Here is an 18050-nt window from a genome sequence, read left to right as displayed (position 1 = left end):
TTATTTGTGGGATGAATAAGTGAAGAGGAATGGAAAAATCCTAGGTTCGGTAGCCCCCAAAATGGCCGGGTTATTCTCTACCCGATTCTTTCTGGGTCCTCAAAAAGGAACCTAGGACCTCACTGGCCAGAAAATAGCCCTAGACACTGACTACTGCCTTCTACCTTTCCCTCATTAAGATCTAGTATAATAATTGTTTCCCTGCTGCCACCTGCTGGATTATTCATTCTCCTTTGGGTAGTGAAGGGCAGACACTTCCAATGATCAGATTGCATTTGTAATTCCATAGCAATGGAATTGTGTAGCATTGAAGTATTTTATGATTGCCTATACCTACACCACCCCCCTCCACCAAACTAAATAGTACAAAAACTAGACAGGTGGGCCTACACTGTCTAGCATAGGATTTGGCTCATAGATATTCAATAAATATTTGTTGAATAAATTACTTTTGTTTCCATAAAAGTCATGGAGTTGCTACCATTTCCTGAGTTATTTTAGAAATCAGCTGTAGAGTCCTGGCTGGGTACTCGGTTGGTTAGAGCAAATCCTAATACACCAAGGTTTGTGGTTCCATCACCTGAGCGAACACATACAAGAATCAACCAATGAATGCACAAATAGGTGAAACAAATTGATGTTTCTCTCTCTCCCCCTTCTTCTCTCTCTCTCTCTAAAAATCAATAAATGTTTTAAAAGTTAAAAAAAGAAAGAAATTAGCTGTAGAGGTAAAGTTGTTTCTGATTTGAAAACTGGAAATGGACCAATAATGGACTCACTATGGCGGTAGGTCAAACAGGGGGTTTTCTCCTTGGGATCTGATCTATGAATCATCCCAAAAGAAGAGATCTGCATTTTGCAGCTTCTTTCGGGTCTTTGTTTCTCTTTTATGGACCAAAAATGGCTACTTGTATTATGTCAGTGTCTTTACTTATCTCCCTCATAAGACTGTGAACATATAGGGCAAAGATTACATCTTATTCATTTTTATATTTCAAGGATCTAGAATTGTGCCTGGCACAGAGTAACTGCCTCCTGAGTATATGAATGGATAAAGGTAAAATTTTAAAAGTTTGGCTGGTGGTGCCTCCCATCTTTTTCCCCTAAACGTTGTCTCTGCTCCCACTCCCACTCAATTGCTGATGTGCTCTGAGTCATGGAGCCACTCTTGCCCAGTAACATTCCTGGCATAGCAGAACCTCATGATGTCACAGGGTGTGGAAGTAGGGGCAGAGCAGGACATGTTGGCTTGGTGACTCCAAGGAAATGGAAAAGGGAGTTCACCAACATAGACTTTGGAAAAGGGGGGCAATCCAGTTATCTCAAAATAGGGACACACACACAGTCTTATTAAAGTGAACTTAATGTCTTAAAATAGTTCCTAAGGTCAGAATGGAGGGGGGGGGGGGGGGCTAGAGGCTGCCAAGATCAACAAAGAGGCAAAATAAGAGAATGGGTACTTAATCATTAAATTAGTCTTTCATTAATTCATTCACTGAATTAACATTATTTAGTCCCAACAATGTCCTACACACTATGAGAGTTATTGGTATACACAGATAAAGTTCCTGCCCTCAAAAAGACCACAGACTAATGAGAAAGACAGACACATAAATCATTAGAATAAAATGTAATAGGTGCCATCATAGAGTATGTACAAGTGCTATGGTTTGACATATGGTTTTATTCATTTTCTGAATTAAAAAAAAAGGGAAGCGCGCTGGCCACTGTGGCCCAGTTGGCTGGGTGTAGTTCGTGCATAGAAAGGTTGCCAGTTCAATTCCTGGTAGGGGCATAACCCCAGCTTTGGGCTTGATCCCCTATGGGGGCATGCAGGAGGTGGCCGATTGATTTTCCACTCTCACATGGATGTTTCTTTCTCTCTCTCTCTTTCTCCCTTCCTCTCTCTCTAAAAATCAATAAAGAATATTTTTTAATTGGAATAAACATTAACATAAAAGCTTGACAATACCACAGACTATTTCAGATTGGAACTATTCTAAAGAATCTAGAAGGCGTTATTCCCATGACTATGAAAAGAAGAACCAAATGGGTGTGCAGGAAGACTTCATTGTCCTACAGAGTTATAATTTTGCCAGGTAGTTAAGAAAGGAAAGGGGTTCTCGGGAGAAGGAACAGCATGGAAGCATGACAGAAAAGTGGGTGTTAGGGAAGTGATACTGGAATAGAATGATGTGGCATAGGTGAGGCTAAAAAGGCAGGGAGAGGCTAAACTATGAAGGTTGTTGAGTGCCATGTTAATAGTAGTAATCACCTACTAAATATCTATGTGTGTTCTCAATACAATGTGAAGCAGTTTATAAGGATTATCTCTCTTAATCTTCTCAACAACCTTCAGAAGAGAAAACAGATTCAGAGAGGTAAAGCAACCTGTCCAAAATCACACAGCTTGAATCTCTAAGCTCAAACTCCACCTCAGGTCTAGCTGGCTCTAAGCCTGCCCTTAACCAACACTACTATTTTACCTCAAGGATTTTGGACTTTATCCCGCAGATGATAGGAAGCCATTAAAGATTTTTAAGCAGAAGAGGGGGAAAGTCTGGGTTTTTAGAAAGATTCCTATCGGTAGCAGAGTGAAACACAGACTGGAGCACAGGGAGACTGGCTCTTCTAAACGAAAATTTGTAGTCCTAAATTCTGGACTTAAGGTAGTAGAGCAGCGTCACCGTGTGGAGTGGCTCCACAACCCAGGTGTGCACGAGTTAGGAACCTGAGGCTGGTGTGGGCGCAGGAGTGGGCGGGGCTGAAGAGCAAAGCCGGCTTCGGGGCGGGACCAGGCAGGAGTGGGCGGGGCTGAAGAGCAAAGCCGGCCTCGGGGCGGGACCAGGCAGGAGTGGGCGGGGCTGAAGAGCAAAGCCGGCCTCGGGGCGGGACCAGGCAGGAGTGGGCGGGGCTGAAGAGCAAAGCCAGCCTCGGGGCGGGACCAGGCGCCCCTCGACGCTCTGCTGCTTCTGCCTGGCGACAACCGGCTTCCGCCCGCAGGCGGTCGTGTCGAGCGCCGAGCTCCCGTGCCGGGTGAGGGGCCGCTGTTGGCGGCGCGGTCTCGGCAGGCGGTATGAGTTTGGCTGGGGGCCGGGCCCCACGGAAGACCGCGGGAAACCGGCTTTCCGGGCTTCTAGAGGCAGAGGAGGAAGATGAGTTCTACCAGACGACTTATGGGGGTTTCACGGAGGCAAGACCTGGGCCCAGGAAGAGGGAGGGAGTCCTAAGGGAGAAACCTCGGACAAAGAAGGGGGCGGGGAATAGAGGAGCCCTGGCGGTTGGTACCGAGACGCGGTGGGCGAGTCGGAGGTGGCGGGGGTTGGGTGGGGGGAGATACACCGGAGCCCTAAGAGAGAGCCCGACGGGGCGGGGATAGAGAAGCCCTCGGGGCACCGAGTATGACGGAAACCTACGGAAGGTCTAGTTGCATTTTACTTCTGACGTCTAACACCCACGTCGTAGTCCCGTCATATATACTCGTTGGCCCACTCCCTAAAATAGAAGGGCTTAGCCTATTCCTTTTCAGCTTTAAAATGTAAACTTCTCCTTAGATAACCCTTTCTTGACTGTCCTAAAAAGTGCCCTCATTTATTTCCTTCATAGAACATTTCACTGTGATTAGATTTGGTTTGCTTACTTGTTTATATTTTCGTATTAGGTTGTAAGCTCTGCAAGGTTAGAGATGGTCTGTTTTGTTCAACAGTGTACAGTGCCTAGTTCAGTGTCTGACTGGGTAGACATTTGTTAAATTTGTATTGACTGTCCATTCTTTAAGTATGTGGAGCACCTAGAGCAAGCCATGCACTGTGATAGGCTCTAGGAAAACACTATTAAAAGTACCGCTTTGCCCTGGCTGGGTGGCTTGGTTGGTTGGAGTGTCATCCTGCACACCAAAAGATTGTGGGGTTCCATCCCAGGAGGCACCCACCCATCTTTCTCTCTCACATCAATGTTTCTCTATTTCTCTCCCTCCCTCCTTCTCCCCCTTCCTCTCTCTAAAATCAATGAACATATTCTCAGGTGAGGATTAAAAAAAGTAAAAATTAAAAAAATAAATACACTGCTTCCTCCTTATACATTTCAGATCCCATTGAGGAACGAGCTGGATTAACAGTTAAAATATTGTGTGATAAGGAATAAAATAAGTGGTAAGCATAGGGTGCTATAGTAACACATGGGAGCCAGGGTTGGTCAGGATGGGTATCTCTGGGGAGGTGATGTTTAAGCTGAGGACAAACAATATGAAACATGGGCCTTGGCTGGATAAAGAGCAGTAGGACTGGGAACGGGGGTAGGAGAAAAGTTAGTCCATGGAGGGGGCAGGGCAGAATGTGTAAAGGCACTGAGGTCCTGGTCCTCAACCTGCACATCTCATTCTCCAGACCTGAAGGAGGATAAAGATCGGTAAGGATGGAGGTGGTAGGCATGGGCCAGACATGTCGGGCCTTGTGAGCTATGATAGGGGTAAGGAGTTTTGCTCTTCACCCAGAGGATTGGAAAGATGATCGTTTTGTACTTGAGGAAGATCACTCTGTAATGAAGAGAATGTTTTGAGGAGGGCATTGGGAGTAGAGAAACATGGACGGGAAGGTTCAAGAGAAATTAAGGCAGTAGAATCCACAGGAGTTGGTGACTGATTGGAAGTCATTACTTATACAGCCCTAACCAGCTAGTTTAAAATAGAACTTTCTCATCCCTCTTCCAAAAGCCATTATCCTATTCCTGTCATTTTATGAGTCGTTATTTAATATGTACCTATCATGCTTCCAAAAAGGATTTAAGGAGGCTTATGATTATAAACACAAAGTAAGAACAGTAAAAATAGAGAGATCAGAAGTAATTGTACCAGGACCCTCTGCTGAAATGGTAATAGCAATAAATATTAAATTTAGTTGTGAGCTTTCTGGCAATGAAATTCTGAATTTCTTTTTTTAGTAAGAAGGAAGCATATAATTTTTTAAAAATATATTTCTTTATTGATTTCAGAGAGGAAGGGAGAAGGAGAGAGAAATAGAAATATCAATGATGAGAGAGAATCATTGATCGGCTGCCCCACACACACACCCCCTACTGGGGATTGAGCCCACAACCCAGGCATGTGCCCTTGGCCAGAATCGAACCTGGGACCCTTCAGTCCACAGGCTAAGGCTCTATCCACTGAGCCAAGCCGGCTAGGGCGCATATAATTTTTTGAGGGACAAAATTGGTCAGCATTCAATCCTAGGGAGAATCTCCTCCTTATATAAGATATATAAAGTAACAGGGGTTTCGTGTGTGATGTAAAAACATTCTCTTATCTAGTCATGTCTATTAATGACCCTCAATAAAAGCCAAAGGGCCCTGGCTGGTGTAGATCAGTGGTTAGAGCACAGGCATGCACATAGAAGGCCGGGCTGTGTGGGACGTAACCAAGTGATGTGTGTCTCTCACATCGATGTTTCTCTCCCCCCACCCCCCTTCATCTTGCTCCCTTGCCCTCTCTAAAAATCAATGTAAGAAACATCTTCGGGTGAGGATTAATAACAACAAAAAAGCCAAAGGAATGGTAGTAAATTGGTAACTTGCTTTTCTTATCCCCACCTGAGGACATATTTTTCATTGATTCTAGAGAGGGAGGGAGAAAGAGAGAAAAACATTGATCAATTGCCTTCCATATGCACCTGACCAGGGATTGATCCTGCAACCTGGGTATGTGCCCTAACTGGGAATCAAACCCGTGACCCCTCGATGCTCCGGAGAATGCTCTAACTAACTGAGCCACACCAGCCAAGGCTGAAAGCACTTTGACTGGGCACTAACCTAATGTGTAGTAGAACTGCAACCCTCTGGTGATATGACTTCATACCAGGTTAGAGCCGAGGGGATTCATGTGTTCCCGGGCTGTCTTTCACAAACATCATCTGGGAGGAAATGATGGTCATCAGTGCAAGACAGAACTCTTGGCAGGCTTGGAGTGCCAACTGTCTCTGTTATTTGCTTATTTTGTCAGCCTGCATCACTGATTGAAGAAAGAGCCACATGTTTGAGGTGCAGTGCCCACCCAGTCAACTCCTTTGCCTCCGGTGTTTTTTTCCCTTTCTTTTCCGATGTGGCTGCCAGCCTAGCCCTAATCTGCATCACCTCAGGTTTAGGCTGAACTCCATGTTCTCTACTCCAGTCCATCTAATCTCCTCCAGAGTGTTCTATAATACCCCTTGCACACAATTTTCCTCTCCCATCAAATCTTCAATGGCTCCCTGCAATACATAGTAATATCCAGCTGGTTTTCTATCCGAACACACCTGAGGAATGAGACATTTCTCAGTAACTTCAATAATGATTGTCAGTGCTTGGACAAGTAAGGAGAGGACTGAGAGCACTGACCTGCAAATTAAAGCCATAACTTTATTAACTGACATTTATTATTTATTTTATAAGAGAACATTTGGAAAATCACAGAGGTAGAAGCAGTTCCTAAAAGAATTAGGCTTAGGAAACAAGTTATGGAGGTAAAGGAAAGGCCCTTGGAGCTTGGGAGTGAGGAGGCTAATGGTAACGACTGACGGAAGGGTGGGGCGGGGCGGGGAAAGGCAGGGTGTGCTCTGGGGAAGGAAAGTGCCTGGGTCCTGCGTCCTAAGGCTTTAAGGTGGAGTTTTAGGGGAGGTCCGGGGGGAAGATACCAATAGAATATTCAGCAGCTTTCCAGGTGTGTCCTTTCAGGGTCTCTACTGATTGATTGGCCGGCACCAGGGCTGGGGGTCATTATCCAGTGCAGCTGGGCCTGAGGTCAACTGTCGCTGGTCTTGTTGCTTATTGCTGACCTTTAAATTTCTCTATAGACTGAGTATAATCTTTTCAAATCTTACAGTCTCAATTGATGTTGAAAGGAGGCTGTGCTGGAGCCAAAGGCAGTCAGCTAAGAAGACTTCTTGCCACAGACAAAGCTTCTGTTTTACTTAGGTTTAGATCCTTATTCCATAAATATGCTATGCACCAGCGGTCGCCAACCTTTCAGACCTCGTCCGCGTACCACTGGTTGGCAACCACTGCTATACACAGTCCTATTTTGTTCCTGCTAGTTTATCTACCCACTATTCCCTCTTTCCTCTTGGCTGTATGGATACTACCAGTATTTTATTTATTTACTAGAGACCCGGTGCATGAAATTCGTGCACGGGTAGGGTCCCTAGGCCTGGCCAGCAATCAGGGCCATTTGGGACCTTGCAGCTGCCAGTGGGGCCTTCCTTTGTTCTGCGCCATCCCCTGGTGGTCAGCGCACATCATAGCAAGCGATTGACCTCCAGGTGGAACTCCCAAGGAGACACTTTGCATATTAGCTTTTTATAGATAGAGATTTTTAAAATATATTTTTATATGTTTTTATTGATTTCAGAGAGGAAGGGAGACAGAGAGAGAGAGAATTATCAGTGATGAGAGAGAGTCATTGATCAGCTGCCTCTTGCATACCCCCTACTGGGAATCAAGCCCACAACCTGGGCATGTGCCCTGACTGGGAATTGAAGCATGACCTCCTGGTTCATGGGTTGAAGCTCAACCACTGAGCCGCACTAGCCAGGCAATGCTATCAGTATCTTAAATCGTGGCTCAAGTTCTCTTCATTCCTTACAGTCTAAAGCAGGATTCTGCAGACTACAAATCACTGGATAAATCTGACACATTACCTGTTCTCATCTGGTCCTTTACAGGAAAAGTTTGCCAACCCCTGGTCTAAAGGACTAAAGGAGTAAAGACCGACATTTAAACCTTCCCAGGCCACCAGTCCATAGCACGTGTTGCTTCCTCTGAACACCTGTAACATTTTATTACCATCTGGTACTTTATATGTTGCCTCGTATTATAACTTCCTTTTATAATTATGTCCTGCCCTCTACTAGACTGTAAGGCCCATAAAGGTAGGGACCAAAACACATCCTTTTATGCTCCAGCACTTAACGTGGTGTGCTACAGGTAAAGAGCAGTCAATTAATGTTGGAAAGGGTGGTGCTGGAGCTAAGGGCCATAAGCTAGGAAGGTTTCTTGCCTGAGAAGAGTGAATGCCTGGGTAGGGAAGGAGAAGAGGGCAACTTTTACCAAGAAAGCAAAGAGGTTCTGTTCTTCCTGGAGGGGCATTAATGACTCTCTTGCCAGCAAAAACCTCATCTCCCTATGTCCTCAGGAATCGGGTGATGATGAGTATCAAGGGGACCAGTCAGACACAGAGGATGAAGTGGACTCTGACTTTGACATTGACGAAGGAGATGAACCATCCAGTGATGGAGAAGCAGAAGAGCCCAGAAGGAAGCGCCGAGTAGTCACCAAAGCCTATAAGGTGCAGGGGAAGTCCTGGTTTGCTTGGACTTCCTTAATTCCTATTCTCCCTTCATCAGGTCCCTGTACTCCTCATTCCAGCCCCATTTCCTGCAGTGCTAGTTTTCTCATATGATTATCATCTTCGTTCTCCTTATCTCTCTGTTCCTTGGTGTCTGATTCCAATCTGTCCCCAGGAACCTCTCAAGAGCTTGAGGCCTCGAAAGGTCAGTACCCCAGCTGGTAGCTCTCAGAAGACCCGAGAAGAGAAGACACTGCTACCACTAGAACTACAGGATGATGGCTCTGACAGTGAGTGAGGATGTTTGGGTCAATTGACAAAACTGAAATACGCTGATAAAAGTATTGAATCGGTGTCAAATTTACTGGAGTTGATAACTGTACTATGGTTATGTAAGGAAAGTCCTTACTCTTAGGAAATATACGCTGAAGTATTTAGGCATGGGGAGCCATGATGTGTGCAACTTCAATCTGATTATTCAGAAATAATAAAATACAAGCACACATACAGAATGCAAATGGGCAAGATGTTAATAGTAGGTGATCTGAGTAAAGGATACATGGGTGTTCTTTGAACTATTCCTGCAACATTTTTTGTAAGTTTGAAATTATTTTCAAATAAAAAATTTTTATGTGTCTGCAACAAGCAGAATCCGAAGTAACCGCTTGAGCTAAAGCTGACCTGGGAAATAAAAAATTTTTAAATTTAAAACAAATAATAAAGGAGGTGGACATGAATTTAAAGATTTCTCTCTGACTTCCTTACCAGGTCGGAAGTCCATGCGTCAATCTACAGCTGAACATACACGACAAACATTCCTGCGGGTACAGGAAAGGCAGGGCCAGTCACGGCGGCGAAAGGGACCCCACTGTGAGCGGCCACTGACCCAGGAGGAGCTGCTCAGGGAGGCCAAGATCACAGAAGAGCTCAACTTACGTTCACTGGGTCAGTGTGTGGTTTTGAGAACAGTGGGTAAAAGGGCTGAGGAGCATGGGAAAAGCTAAGACCTGGAGGACCCAAAGAACTGGAAAGATGGAGGTTTGGAACAAGGGAATCCGAAGGAAAAAATGGGGATAGTAAATGATTAGGAGCAAAGAACTAGGCATTATGAAAGCTCTGAGGAGCAAGTATTATTGAAGTACTTTGGTGTAAAGTAACAGTTGTATAGGACAGAGTGCAAATCTTAGTTCTGCTGTTCACTTGTATAAGTCTATAAGCAAATTAATCTATTTGAGTCTTGCTTTCCTTGTTCACAAAATGGGGCTGTAATAACTAGTTTAATAATCAGGAGAATTAGAAATTCAGTAGAATCAGTCAGTTTATGAGGTAAATTGCTTTAAAGTAAGAAAATTTTAAAAATCTCCTCAGTTGACAAGAGAATGACTGAAAGGATAGATTGAGGAACCTGAGCTCGATTTAAGGAAAGTGAGGCTGAAAGGAGCTGATAGAATGAGGAGATATCCATGTGTGACAGGTACTGAAGAAGTAGAACAGAGATATCTCCGGGTAGTGGAGCAAACAGACCTGAAGGACAGGATGTTGTGGTCAGAACCTGGGTGTATATGATCTTGAATATTTCAGAGCGGGGCAGTTTCAGGCAGTGACAAAGTCTAGAGTGGAATGGAGTAACTAACATGCATGGACAGGAAGGTTGAGAGAAGTGGTAAAGCAGCTGGAGACAGGGTGTTGAGGGGGCTATCTGTGTGCACTTTGAAGTCACCCCGGCGACTTGAGAAGATAGGAATTGGGATGGGGATGAAGAGTAGAAATTATTGCCAAAATCTTCCTCGAGTGAGGGAGTGACCGTGACGAAGGAGAGAAGATAAACTAGATTGTGGGCAGAGGTCTCGGAAGAAAAGCAAGTGGGCAGGTGGGCAGAGGAATAGGGACCTGAAAGCTGCAGTGAGGCTCAGTCGGGTGTACTGCGTGGGATGAGAGGATGAGCCGCCTCTGCCAGAGGGCTGCGAGTTGACAGGGCAAATGTGGGGAGTATTTGGGGGATTGAGCAGGCTCCTCAAGGGGTTCCTTCCGACTCTGAAGTCCTACAGTTCTGAGTGGGTGAGGAGCCGAGTGGACTTGAGAAATGGTGAGTAAAGAGGATGTCACGAGGGGCAAACAGAAAACTTGTAAGATGGGAGATGCTAGAGGGCTTAGAGGACTTTCATAATTGCCTGTTAGGCAGTGCCTGGACAGCCACGAAGATACTTGAGACCTTGTAGGGCAGAACAGGGGCGTGGGAAGAGGGGAACTGACCATCCTCTCATTCCTTTTTGGACCCTGAAGAGACATATGAGCGACTTGAGGCTGACAGAAAGAAGCAGGTTCATAAGAAGCGGAAGTGCCCTGGGCCTGTAATCACCTATCATTCAGTGACAGCGCCGCTGCTGGGGGAGCCAGGCCCTAAGGAAGAGAATGTGGACGTGGAAGGGTGAGTGTCTCGGGGGAAAGAAAGCTGTTTCTCCCTCCTTTTAACTGTATTCTCTCAGGCCCATTTCTCTTTCCTCCCACAGCTCTCACCGACGCTTGGGTAGCTTTCAGATTCCTCTTCCCTTCCGCTCCTATTTCTTTCCCTTTAGCCTCTCTTTTCTTCCTCTTTTCTGTTTTTCCATCCTGCCAGCTTTCTTTTCCCATCTGCCACTTAATAGATTCTCAGAATGTGGCCATCACTCTGCCTCCTCCTCCTCTTTCCTCAGCTCTCTGATCTCTTTATCTGTTGTTTTCTCCTTCAGCTCTTTGTATTTATCTCTGTCTTTTCCCTCAGACTTGATCCTGCTCCCACGGCTTCTGCATTGACTCCCCAGGCCGGGACTGGAACCGGGACTGGAACCGAGACTGGAACCGGGACTGGAACCGAGACTGGAACCGGGACCGGGACTGGAACTGAGACTGGAACCGGGACTGGAACTGGGACTGGAACCGGGACTGGAACCACAACTAGAACCGTCGTCCCTCCTCCTCGCTGCTCACGTACCTTCATTACTTTTAGTGATGATGCAACATTTGAGGAATGGTTTCCCCAAGTGCGGCCCCCAAAGGTCCCAGTTCGGGAGGTATGCCCAGTGACCCATCGCCCAGCCCTATACCGGGACCCTGTTACAGACATACCCTACGCTACTGCACGAGCCTTCAAGATTATCCGTGAGGCCTACAAGAAGTACATCACTGCCCACGGACTGCCACCAACTGCCTCAGCCCTGGGCCCTGGCCCACCACCTCCTGAGCCCCTTCCTGGCTCTGGGCCTCGAGCCTTGCGCCAGAAAATTGTCATCAAATGAAGAGATGTTTAGTCCTTGAACACCTCTTTCTGGCCCTGACTTGGGCTCTCAGTGTTCCCCCCTTCTCTCCGTTTCTCTCTTTATCATCTCTAATCTTTGCCCAGCCCTTTTCTATATCACTTTCACCATTTTCCCCCCTAGTTTCTACTGGTTTTGTGTTTGTTTTTTTAATCTAATAAAATAGAAAGATCCCTTTGTCTGATGTCTAAGGTTGGGAGCAAGAAATATTTGTGAATGTCTGAGTATATATGGGTCTTATATTTGTTTAACAGCATTTATTATGAGCTGCCCTTTTATTGATTAGAGGTCCAGTGCATGAAATTTGTGCACGGGTAGGGTCCCTAGGCCTGGCCGGCCATCAGGGCCAATCTGTTGCTCCCCCACTGGCACCCGCCTTGGCTGGCCTGGTGCCACCTGCTCACTGGCCTCACGCCCCCCCCCACCACCAGTCACCTCCCTCTGTGGGGCAATCGGGCCCCCTCCCAGCAGGCACCTGCCTTGGCTGACCTGCAGACTGAGGGCAGCTCCTTCATTGAGCATCTGCCCCCTGGTGATCATTGTGCGTCATACTGACTGGTCATTCAGCAGTTCAGGCTATTTGCATATTAGGCTTTTATTATATAGGATTTTTAGAGGGGGGGGGGGAGGGAGAGAGAGAAACACTGATGTGAGACCAGGACATCAATCAGCTGCCTCCAGCACATCCCCTACTGGGGATTGAGCCTGAAACCCTGACATGTGCCCTGACCAAGAATCTAACTGGGAACTCCTCAGTGCACAGGATGATGACCAACCAACTGAACCACACTGGCCAGGGCAATGAGCTGCCTTGTGTGTTTGTTTTAATTTGTTGTCCCACTTATTTATGCATTTGTTGATTCTTTTTTTCTGATAAATTTGTTTTTATTTATTTTACTTTTTTGTTTACTTTTCAATAGTGGAACTTTGGTTGATTCTTGGGATCGAGCCTGCAACTTTGGTGTACCAGGACAACGTTCTAACCACCTGGGCTACCCAGCCAGGGAACTGCCCTTTTTAAATTGTATTCATTCCTCCAACTAGATTATAAACATCTTAAAATTAGACACCAAGCCCTAGCTGGTTTGGCTCAGTGGATAGAGCGTTGGCCTGTGGACTGAAGGGTCCCAGGTTCGATTCTGGCCAAGGGCACACGCCCGGGTTGCGGGCTCGATCCCCCCCAGTAGGGGGTGTGCAGGAGGCAGTCAGTCAATGATTCTCTCTCATTGATGTTTCTATCCCTCTCTGAAATCAATTTAAAAATTAAAAAAAAATTAGACACCAAAACAAAATCCTTATACTCACTTTTATATCACCTTATAGTCACTGCTTTGAATATTGCAGGCACCAAATAAGTAGGAACTATCTGATTCTCTTAGAACTCCAGGTTCTAGGACCTAGGCTTGTATGAGGAGAGAAAGAGTAAGTGTCATGGCTGTGAATGGCCACTAGAGGCTCTCAGGGCTGGGCAGAGTATGGGGGCTGTGTATATGTGATCTCCCACTACCCCCCACCTGGCCAGAGCTAAAATAATAAAATGCTGAGCTCACTGTTCCCCCACCCTTTCCCCCGGCACCCGGGCACTGGACTCCTGGACTCCTCCTGCCGCAGGGACAGTGCTCCAGTAGCACACAGACTGACGGACAGAAGGGGAGGTGAGGGAAGTGGCCTTCAGGACTGGTAGGTGGGGAAGGCAGGGGGCTTATGGATCAGAGCCTGGTGGGAGATGGGAAGAGTGGCTCCTATTGGGAATAATACAAAGTGTATCTCTGTCTCTGTCACTCAGTGTATGTTTCTGCCACTGTCCGTCATATTCCTTAACTGTGTAGTTTACATTGTCAATGTAAGTATCACACTTTCTGGCTCTTTCATATTAAGCATGGTGTGTATGTGTAGCTTGTGTGTATTTTTTATATTGAAAAGATTGTGCAAGTTTAACCCTTCCACTGTTTTTAAAGAAACTCCCATTTAGAAAGCATTTCCCACCCACTGGTCTGGTGTCACCTTCTTGTCCAAAGCCAGGGACAAATTATGGGGACTCAGCCCCTCCTCCGCGGCCATACCACCCTTCCCCCAACCTGGAAGCACGCGCTCCTGCTCCCCTAGCTTCTCTGCACCCTTGCTTTCCCTTAGGATTTAGAATTTATCGAACAGTGAAATCTTGATCCCTTACAATAAAAGAAGAAATGAGGGTGGGGTAAGAGAACTGTTCCCCCCAAAAACCTTGCTTTCTTAAACCAGTTTAGGAAAAAGACAGCATTAAGGGAGGAGAAGAGGAATATCCCTGAAGCTTTCTGCCCCCCAATTCCTTTCAATAGGAACTGGGCCTGGAGCCAACTGTTGAGCAGCTGTAGTAGGTCAAGAGGCCCAATGGGCGCAGTAATGAGTGGTGTGGGGTGTGGGGGTGCTGCCAGGATTTTCCATCGTATTTTGAAGACAAATCCAGCCTGGATGCCTGGATCCTCATCCAGAGTGGCTGGAAGCTGAGGAAGCAGCAAGGAGGCTCTGGTTCTAACTAAACAACCTAACCTTCCATCTTCCCATGCTCAACTAGATTTCTGCTTAAGGCATCCAGTTCATTGTTTTGCTCCCCAGCTGATCTTTGTGTCCCTACCGTGTTTGTCCACGTGGGTCTTTCCACTGTCCAACCACTTTCCTCATGTTCCCCAGGCTCTGTGAGTGCCACACTGTGGGAGGGGGTGGGGGCCATCATGTCATCGTATCTGAAGGAATTGGAGAAATACAGAGACATCGATGAAGATGAGATCCTAAAGACCTTGAGCCCCGAGGAGCTAGAGCAGCTGGACTGCGAGCTACAGGAGATGGACCCTGAGGTAGAGGCTCTAGCACAAGGAACCAGGGGCAATCCCCAGGCATTTGGGGAAGGCTACACAGGGCCCCGGGGTGGCTGAGACCAGGGCTACCTTTGGGGAGTCCCAGGAAGGCCAGGGGAAATGTTTCTGGAGATGTTTTAGGGAGCCCTGGAGGTGCCCCAGGTCAGAGGGGAAGTCTGACTTGCTCCCCAAAACTCATCCCTAAGAACCTGCTCCTGCCAGCTGGACTAAGACAACGTGACCAGACAAAGAAGAGCCCAACAGGGCCACTGGACCGAGACGCCCTTTTGCAGTACCTGGAGCAGCAGGCACTAGAGGTCAAAGAGCGTGATGACTTGGTGCCCTTCACAGGCGAGAAGAAGGGTATGGAGACCCTAACATCCATGCCTCCCAGAACCCAAATGGCTGTCTCACACATGTCCCCTTCCAGCTTCCCTCTCACCTGCCAGCTCCTAGCTGCTTGGGGAATCTACTGCCCTGATACCTGCATGCCAGTTTGCACGCTCCAGCTATTAGAAAAGACGCAGGAGTCCCGAGCTTGAAGCGGATTCAGGCTTTCCAGTGTCCCCTAGTGACCCAACATTCTGAAATCTCCTGGAGAAGAAAAGGAAGCTGGAGGCCTGGATCTTAGACCTCTAATGAATCATCCTTCCTCTTCCCATCAGGGAAACCATATATTCAACCCAAAAGGGAAATTCCAGCACAGGAGCAGATCACTCTGGAGCCTGAGCTGGAGGAGGCCCTGGCCAATGCCACAGATGCTGAAATGTGTGATATTGCAGGTAGGCAACTGTGGGAAGTTGAGAGTGGGAAGATCAGGGGCAGGGGGTTCTATTCGTGGCACGGGATTAGTGGGGAAGGCCCTGAACCAGGACACGGATGTTTGAAAAACCTCCAGGTAGTGGTGTTTAATTTTGTTTGTTTACATAATTCATTCAGTTTTAAATTTAATATGTTAACATCTCAAGGGCAATTTTACAGGGATTATAAAGCAAATAAAAGTGGAACTATTCTGGCTGAAAACAGGCAGAAGTCTGACAGACTCCCTTCACCCTCTAGTGCAGCCGTGGGCAAACTACGGCCCACGGGCCGTATCCGCCCGTTTGAAATGAATAAAACTAAAAAAAAAAACAAAAACAAAAAACCGTACCCTTTTATGTAATGATGTTTACTTTGAATTTATATTAGTTCACACAAACACTCCATCCATGCTTTTGTTCCGGCCCTCCAGTCCAGTTTAAGAACCCATTGTGGCCCTCGAGTCAAAAAGTTTGCCCACCCCTGCTAGTGGCTCCTTAGGGACCTTCTTTAGCCCAGTCTCAAGATTTTAAAAACTACTGCCTCAAGCAATTTATGGAAGGGACCCGTGGGGCCAAAGGAAGGGGAACCTCTTTGGAAAAGTGGAAGAGGTCAGGCTTTAAAAATTCAACAGATTCAGAATGAGATGAGAGGGGTGGCTTGGAAAAATCCCTTCTCGTTCCTTATGCCCCGTTTACTCTTTCCAGCAATTCTGGGCATGTACACACTGATGAGCAACAAGCAATACTACGATGCCATCTGTAGTGGAGAAATCTGCAACACCGAAGGCATTAGTAGTGAGTATGTGTGGGAGCAGGGCTCCCAGGGCTCTTGGCAGGCGGTCCCAGAGTCGGAGGAAAGGTAGCAAAGGATGAAACAGGTGAATTGGGAAGAAGACATGTGCACAAGTGATGAGAGAACCAACAGGGAGAAGGTTGTGGGGTATATAGGGTTTCCTTCCTGCCTTCACCCACAGGTGTAGTGCAGCCTGACAAGTATAAGCCAGTGCCAGATGAGCCCCCAAATCCCACAAATATCGAGGAGATATTAAAGAGTGTTCGAAGCAATGACAAGGACCTGGAGGAAGTGAACCTCAATAATATAAAGGTATTTGATCCCAGCCTCCAAATAATAAAACTGGGTAACTGCTGACATGGGAGGTCCTGAGCCCACCATCTCCTCCTGTTCCCCTCTGACAGGACATCCCGATACCCATGCTAACTGAGCTGTGTGAGGCCATGAAGACAAATACCAACGTCCGGAGCTTCAGCCTGGTGGCCACGAGGAGTGGTGACCCCATTGCCAATGTGAGGCTGGTTGACATCCCTAGCCCTCTCCCCATAACTTGACATGCATTCCTGGCAAGGCTGTCATAAAGGGTTGTGCTGGGGGTGCTATTCCCATCACGCTCTCTTAGGGTAGCTCCCACCCCCTCCCACAGTCTGAAATCCTTAGATCATCTTCCCAAAGAGCCAAAACCCTCTCTACCACCCCCAACTCCACTGCACACTTGATCTCCCTGCTTCCCCTATTTCCTACCCTTCCTTCTGTCACCCCCGGCCCCACCTACAGCTCCTCAAGGACTTGTCTCAAAGAGCTGTGTTTCCCTCTTGCTCCTGTTCTTTCTCTCCTCAGTCATCTGTGAAACTGTCCCCTAATCCTAACCCAAGTCCCTACTACCCAGGCGGTGGCTGACATGTTGCGTGAGAATCGTAGCCTCCAGAGCCTGAACATTGAATCCAACTTCATTAGCAGCACAGGGCTCATGGCTGTGCTGAAGGCAGTTCGGGAAAACGCCACGCTCACTGAGCTCCGTGTAGACAACCAGGTCAGCGTTCCCTTCCCTTGGGCTTTGCATTCAGCTAATACTCACCAAGTCTCCTCCCTGAGGCAGCCACTGGGTCAGGACCTCATCTGATCTTGTTTGATTTCTCTTCATTGTCTCTATGAAGGGAGCCAAACCAGCACCTCTCCCACGCTGGAGAAACAAGCCTCCTTGACCTCCCAAAGGGTGGGTGATCTGCAACAGTGGACAACCCAGAGAGGGTGCTGACAACTTTCCTCTCTCCCTCCCCCAGCGCCAGTGGCCTGGTGATGCAGTGGAGATGGAGATGGCCACCGTGCTCGAACAGTGTCCCTCCATCGTCCGCTTTGGCTACCATTTTACACAGCAAGGGCCACGCGCTCGGGCAGCCCAGGCCGTGACCCGGAACAATGAACTACGTGAGTAACTACAGACATGGTGTTGCGGGGGAGGGTCAATAGGTACAAAAGCTGGCGGATAGTCCTGAAAGCTGACTTAGTGACTAACAGCCCGGGGTGCTCCCAAAGTCATATTCACCTGTGAAGTGCAAATCGCTTAAGTGGTCAGAAAGTAGATAGGGAAGTCCCCCTGCCCCCAAAATATACCTGTAGAGAAGTAGAAAGGAAGCTAGACATTCCTGTGTGGAAACATAGTATTTTTGTTGTCATTTCTTATTTTGTTTTATTAATATGATGATGATGATAGGGGCATGTTTGGTGGCCTAAGACATTACCTCTTTACAAGTCTGGTCAAGGAGCTGGAAGGGAGACCACCTTTGCAGAAAGCAAGAGGTGGAACAAAACTTATGTTTACTCTTCCTCCTATACAGGTCGCCAGCAAAAAAAGAGATAACACTACCTTTGCCTTTACCATCAACAACTGGGAGCCCTGAATGCTAAAATCCTCATCTGTTCCCCTTTCCTGTAAATAAAGGTCCTCCTGTCCACTCTGCCTGCCCCCTTCCTTGGGCTTCGGGGTGGAAATCTTGGCGCTAACCGCCAAGGGTTACT

The 18050-nt window shown here is 47.2% G+C and overlaps 2 protein-coding genes across 8 annotated transcripts; both read left to right on the top strand.

The window, feature by feature from the left end:
• Window positions 1-2989: 2989 nt before the first annotated feature.
• VPS72 (vacuolar protein sorting 72 homolog) lies at window positions 2990-11783 on the top strand. The gene is made up of 6 exons (XM_059675211.1): window positions 2990-3193; window positions 8159-8311; window positions 8487-8601; window positions 9080-9256; window positions 10595-10739; window positions 11073-11783. Exons 1-6 carry the CDS (start codon window positions 3077-3079, stop codon window positions 11584-11586), a joined length of 1221 nt encoding a protein of 406 aa, XP_059531194.1. The 5' UTR covers window positions 2990-3076; the 3' UTR covers window positions 11587-11783.
• A 1364-nt stretch (window positions 11784-13147) lies between these two features.
• Window positions 13148-17989, top strand: TMOD4 (tropomodulin 4). 7 transcript variants are annotated; one of them, XM_059674942.1, is made up of 12 exons: window positions 13153-13284; window positions 13391-13447; window positions 13846-13954; window positions 14275-14438; window positions 14645-14801; window positions 15104-15220; window positions 15944-16033; window positions 16213-16343; window positions 16436-16543; window positions 16921-17064; window positions 17315-17459; window positions 17870-17989. In XM_059674942.1, the coding sequence occupies exons 2-12, from the start codon at window positions 13394-13396 to the stop codon at window positions 17890-17892; spliced, it is 1242 nt and encodes a 413-aa protein (XP_059530925.1). In that variant the 5' UTR covers window positions 13153-13284; window positions 13391-13393; the 3' UTR covers window positions 17893-17989. The 7 variants fall into 7 exon arrangements, with proteins under 7 accessions (XP_059530930.1, XP_059530925.1, XP_059530926.1 ...); XM_059674943.1 differs by having other exon boundaries at window positions 13178-13284; window positions 13367-13447; XM_059674949.1 differs by lacking the exon at window positions 13391-13447 and having other exon boundaries at window positions 13181-13284.
• Window positions 17990-18050: the final 61 nt, after the last annotated feature.

Source organism: Myotis daubentonii, chromosome 18 (assembly GCF_963259705.1).
Source record: "Myotis daubentonii chromosome 18, mMyoDau2.1, whole genome shotgun sequence".
Classification (NCBI taxonomy): Eukaryota; Metazoa; Chordata; class Mammalia; order Chiroptera; family Vespertilionidae; genus Myotis; species Myotis daubentonii.
The sequence above is the reverse complement of the archived record's forward strand: the minus strand, read 5'-3'. Positions and strand labels throughout refer to the sequence as shown.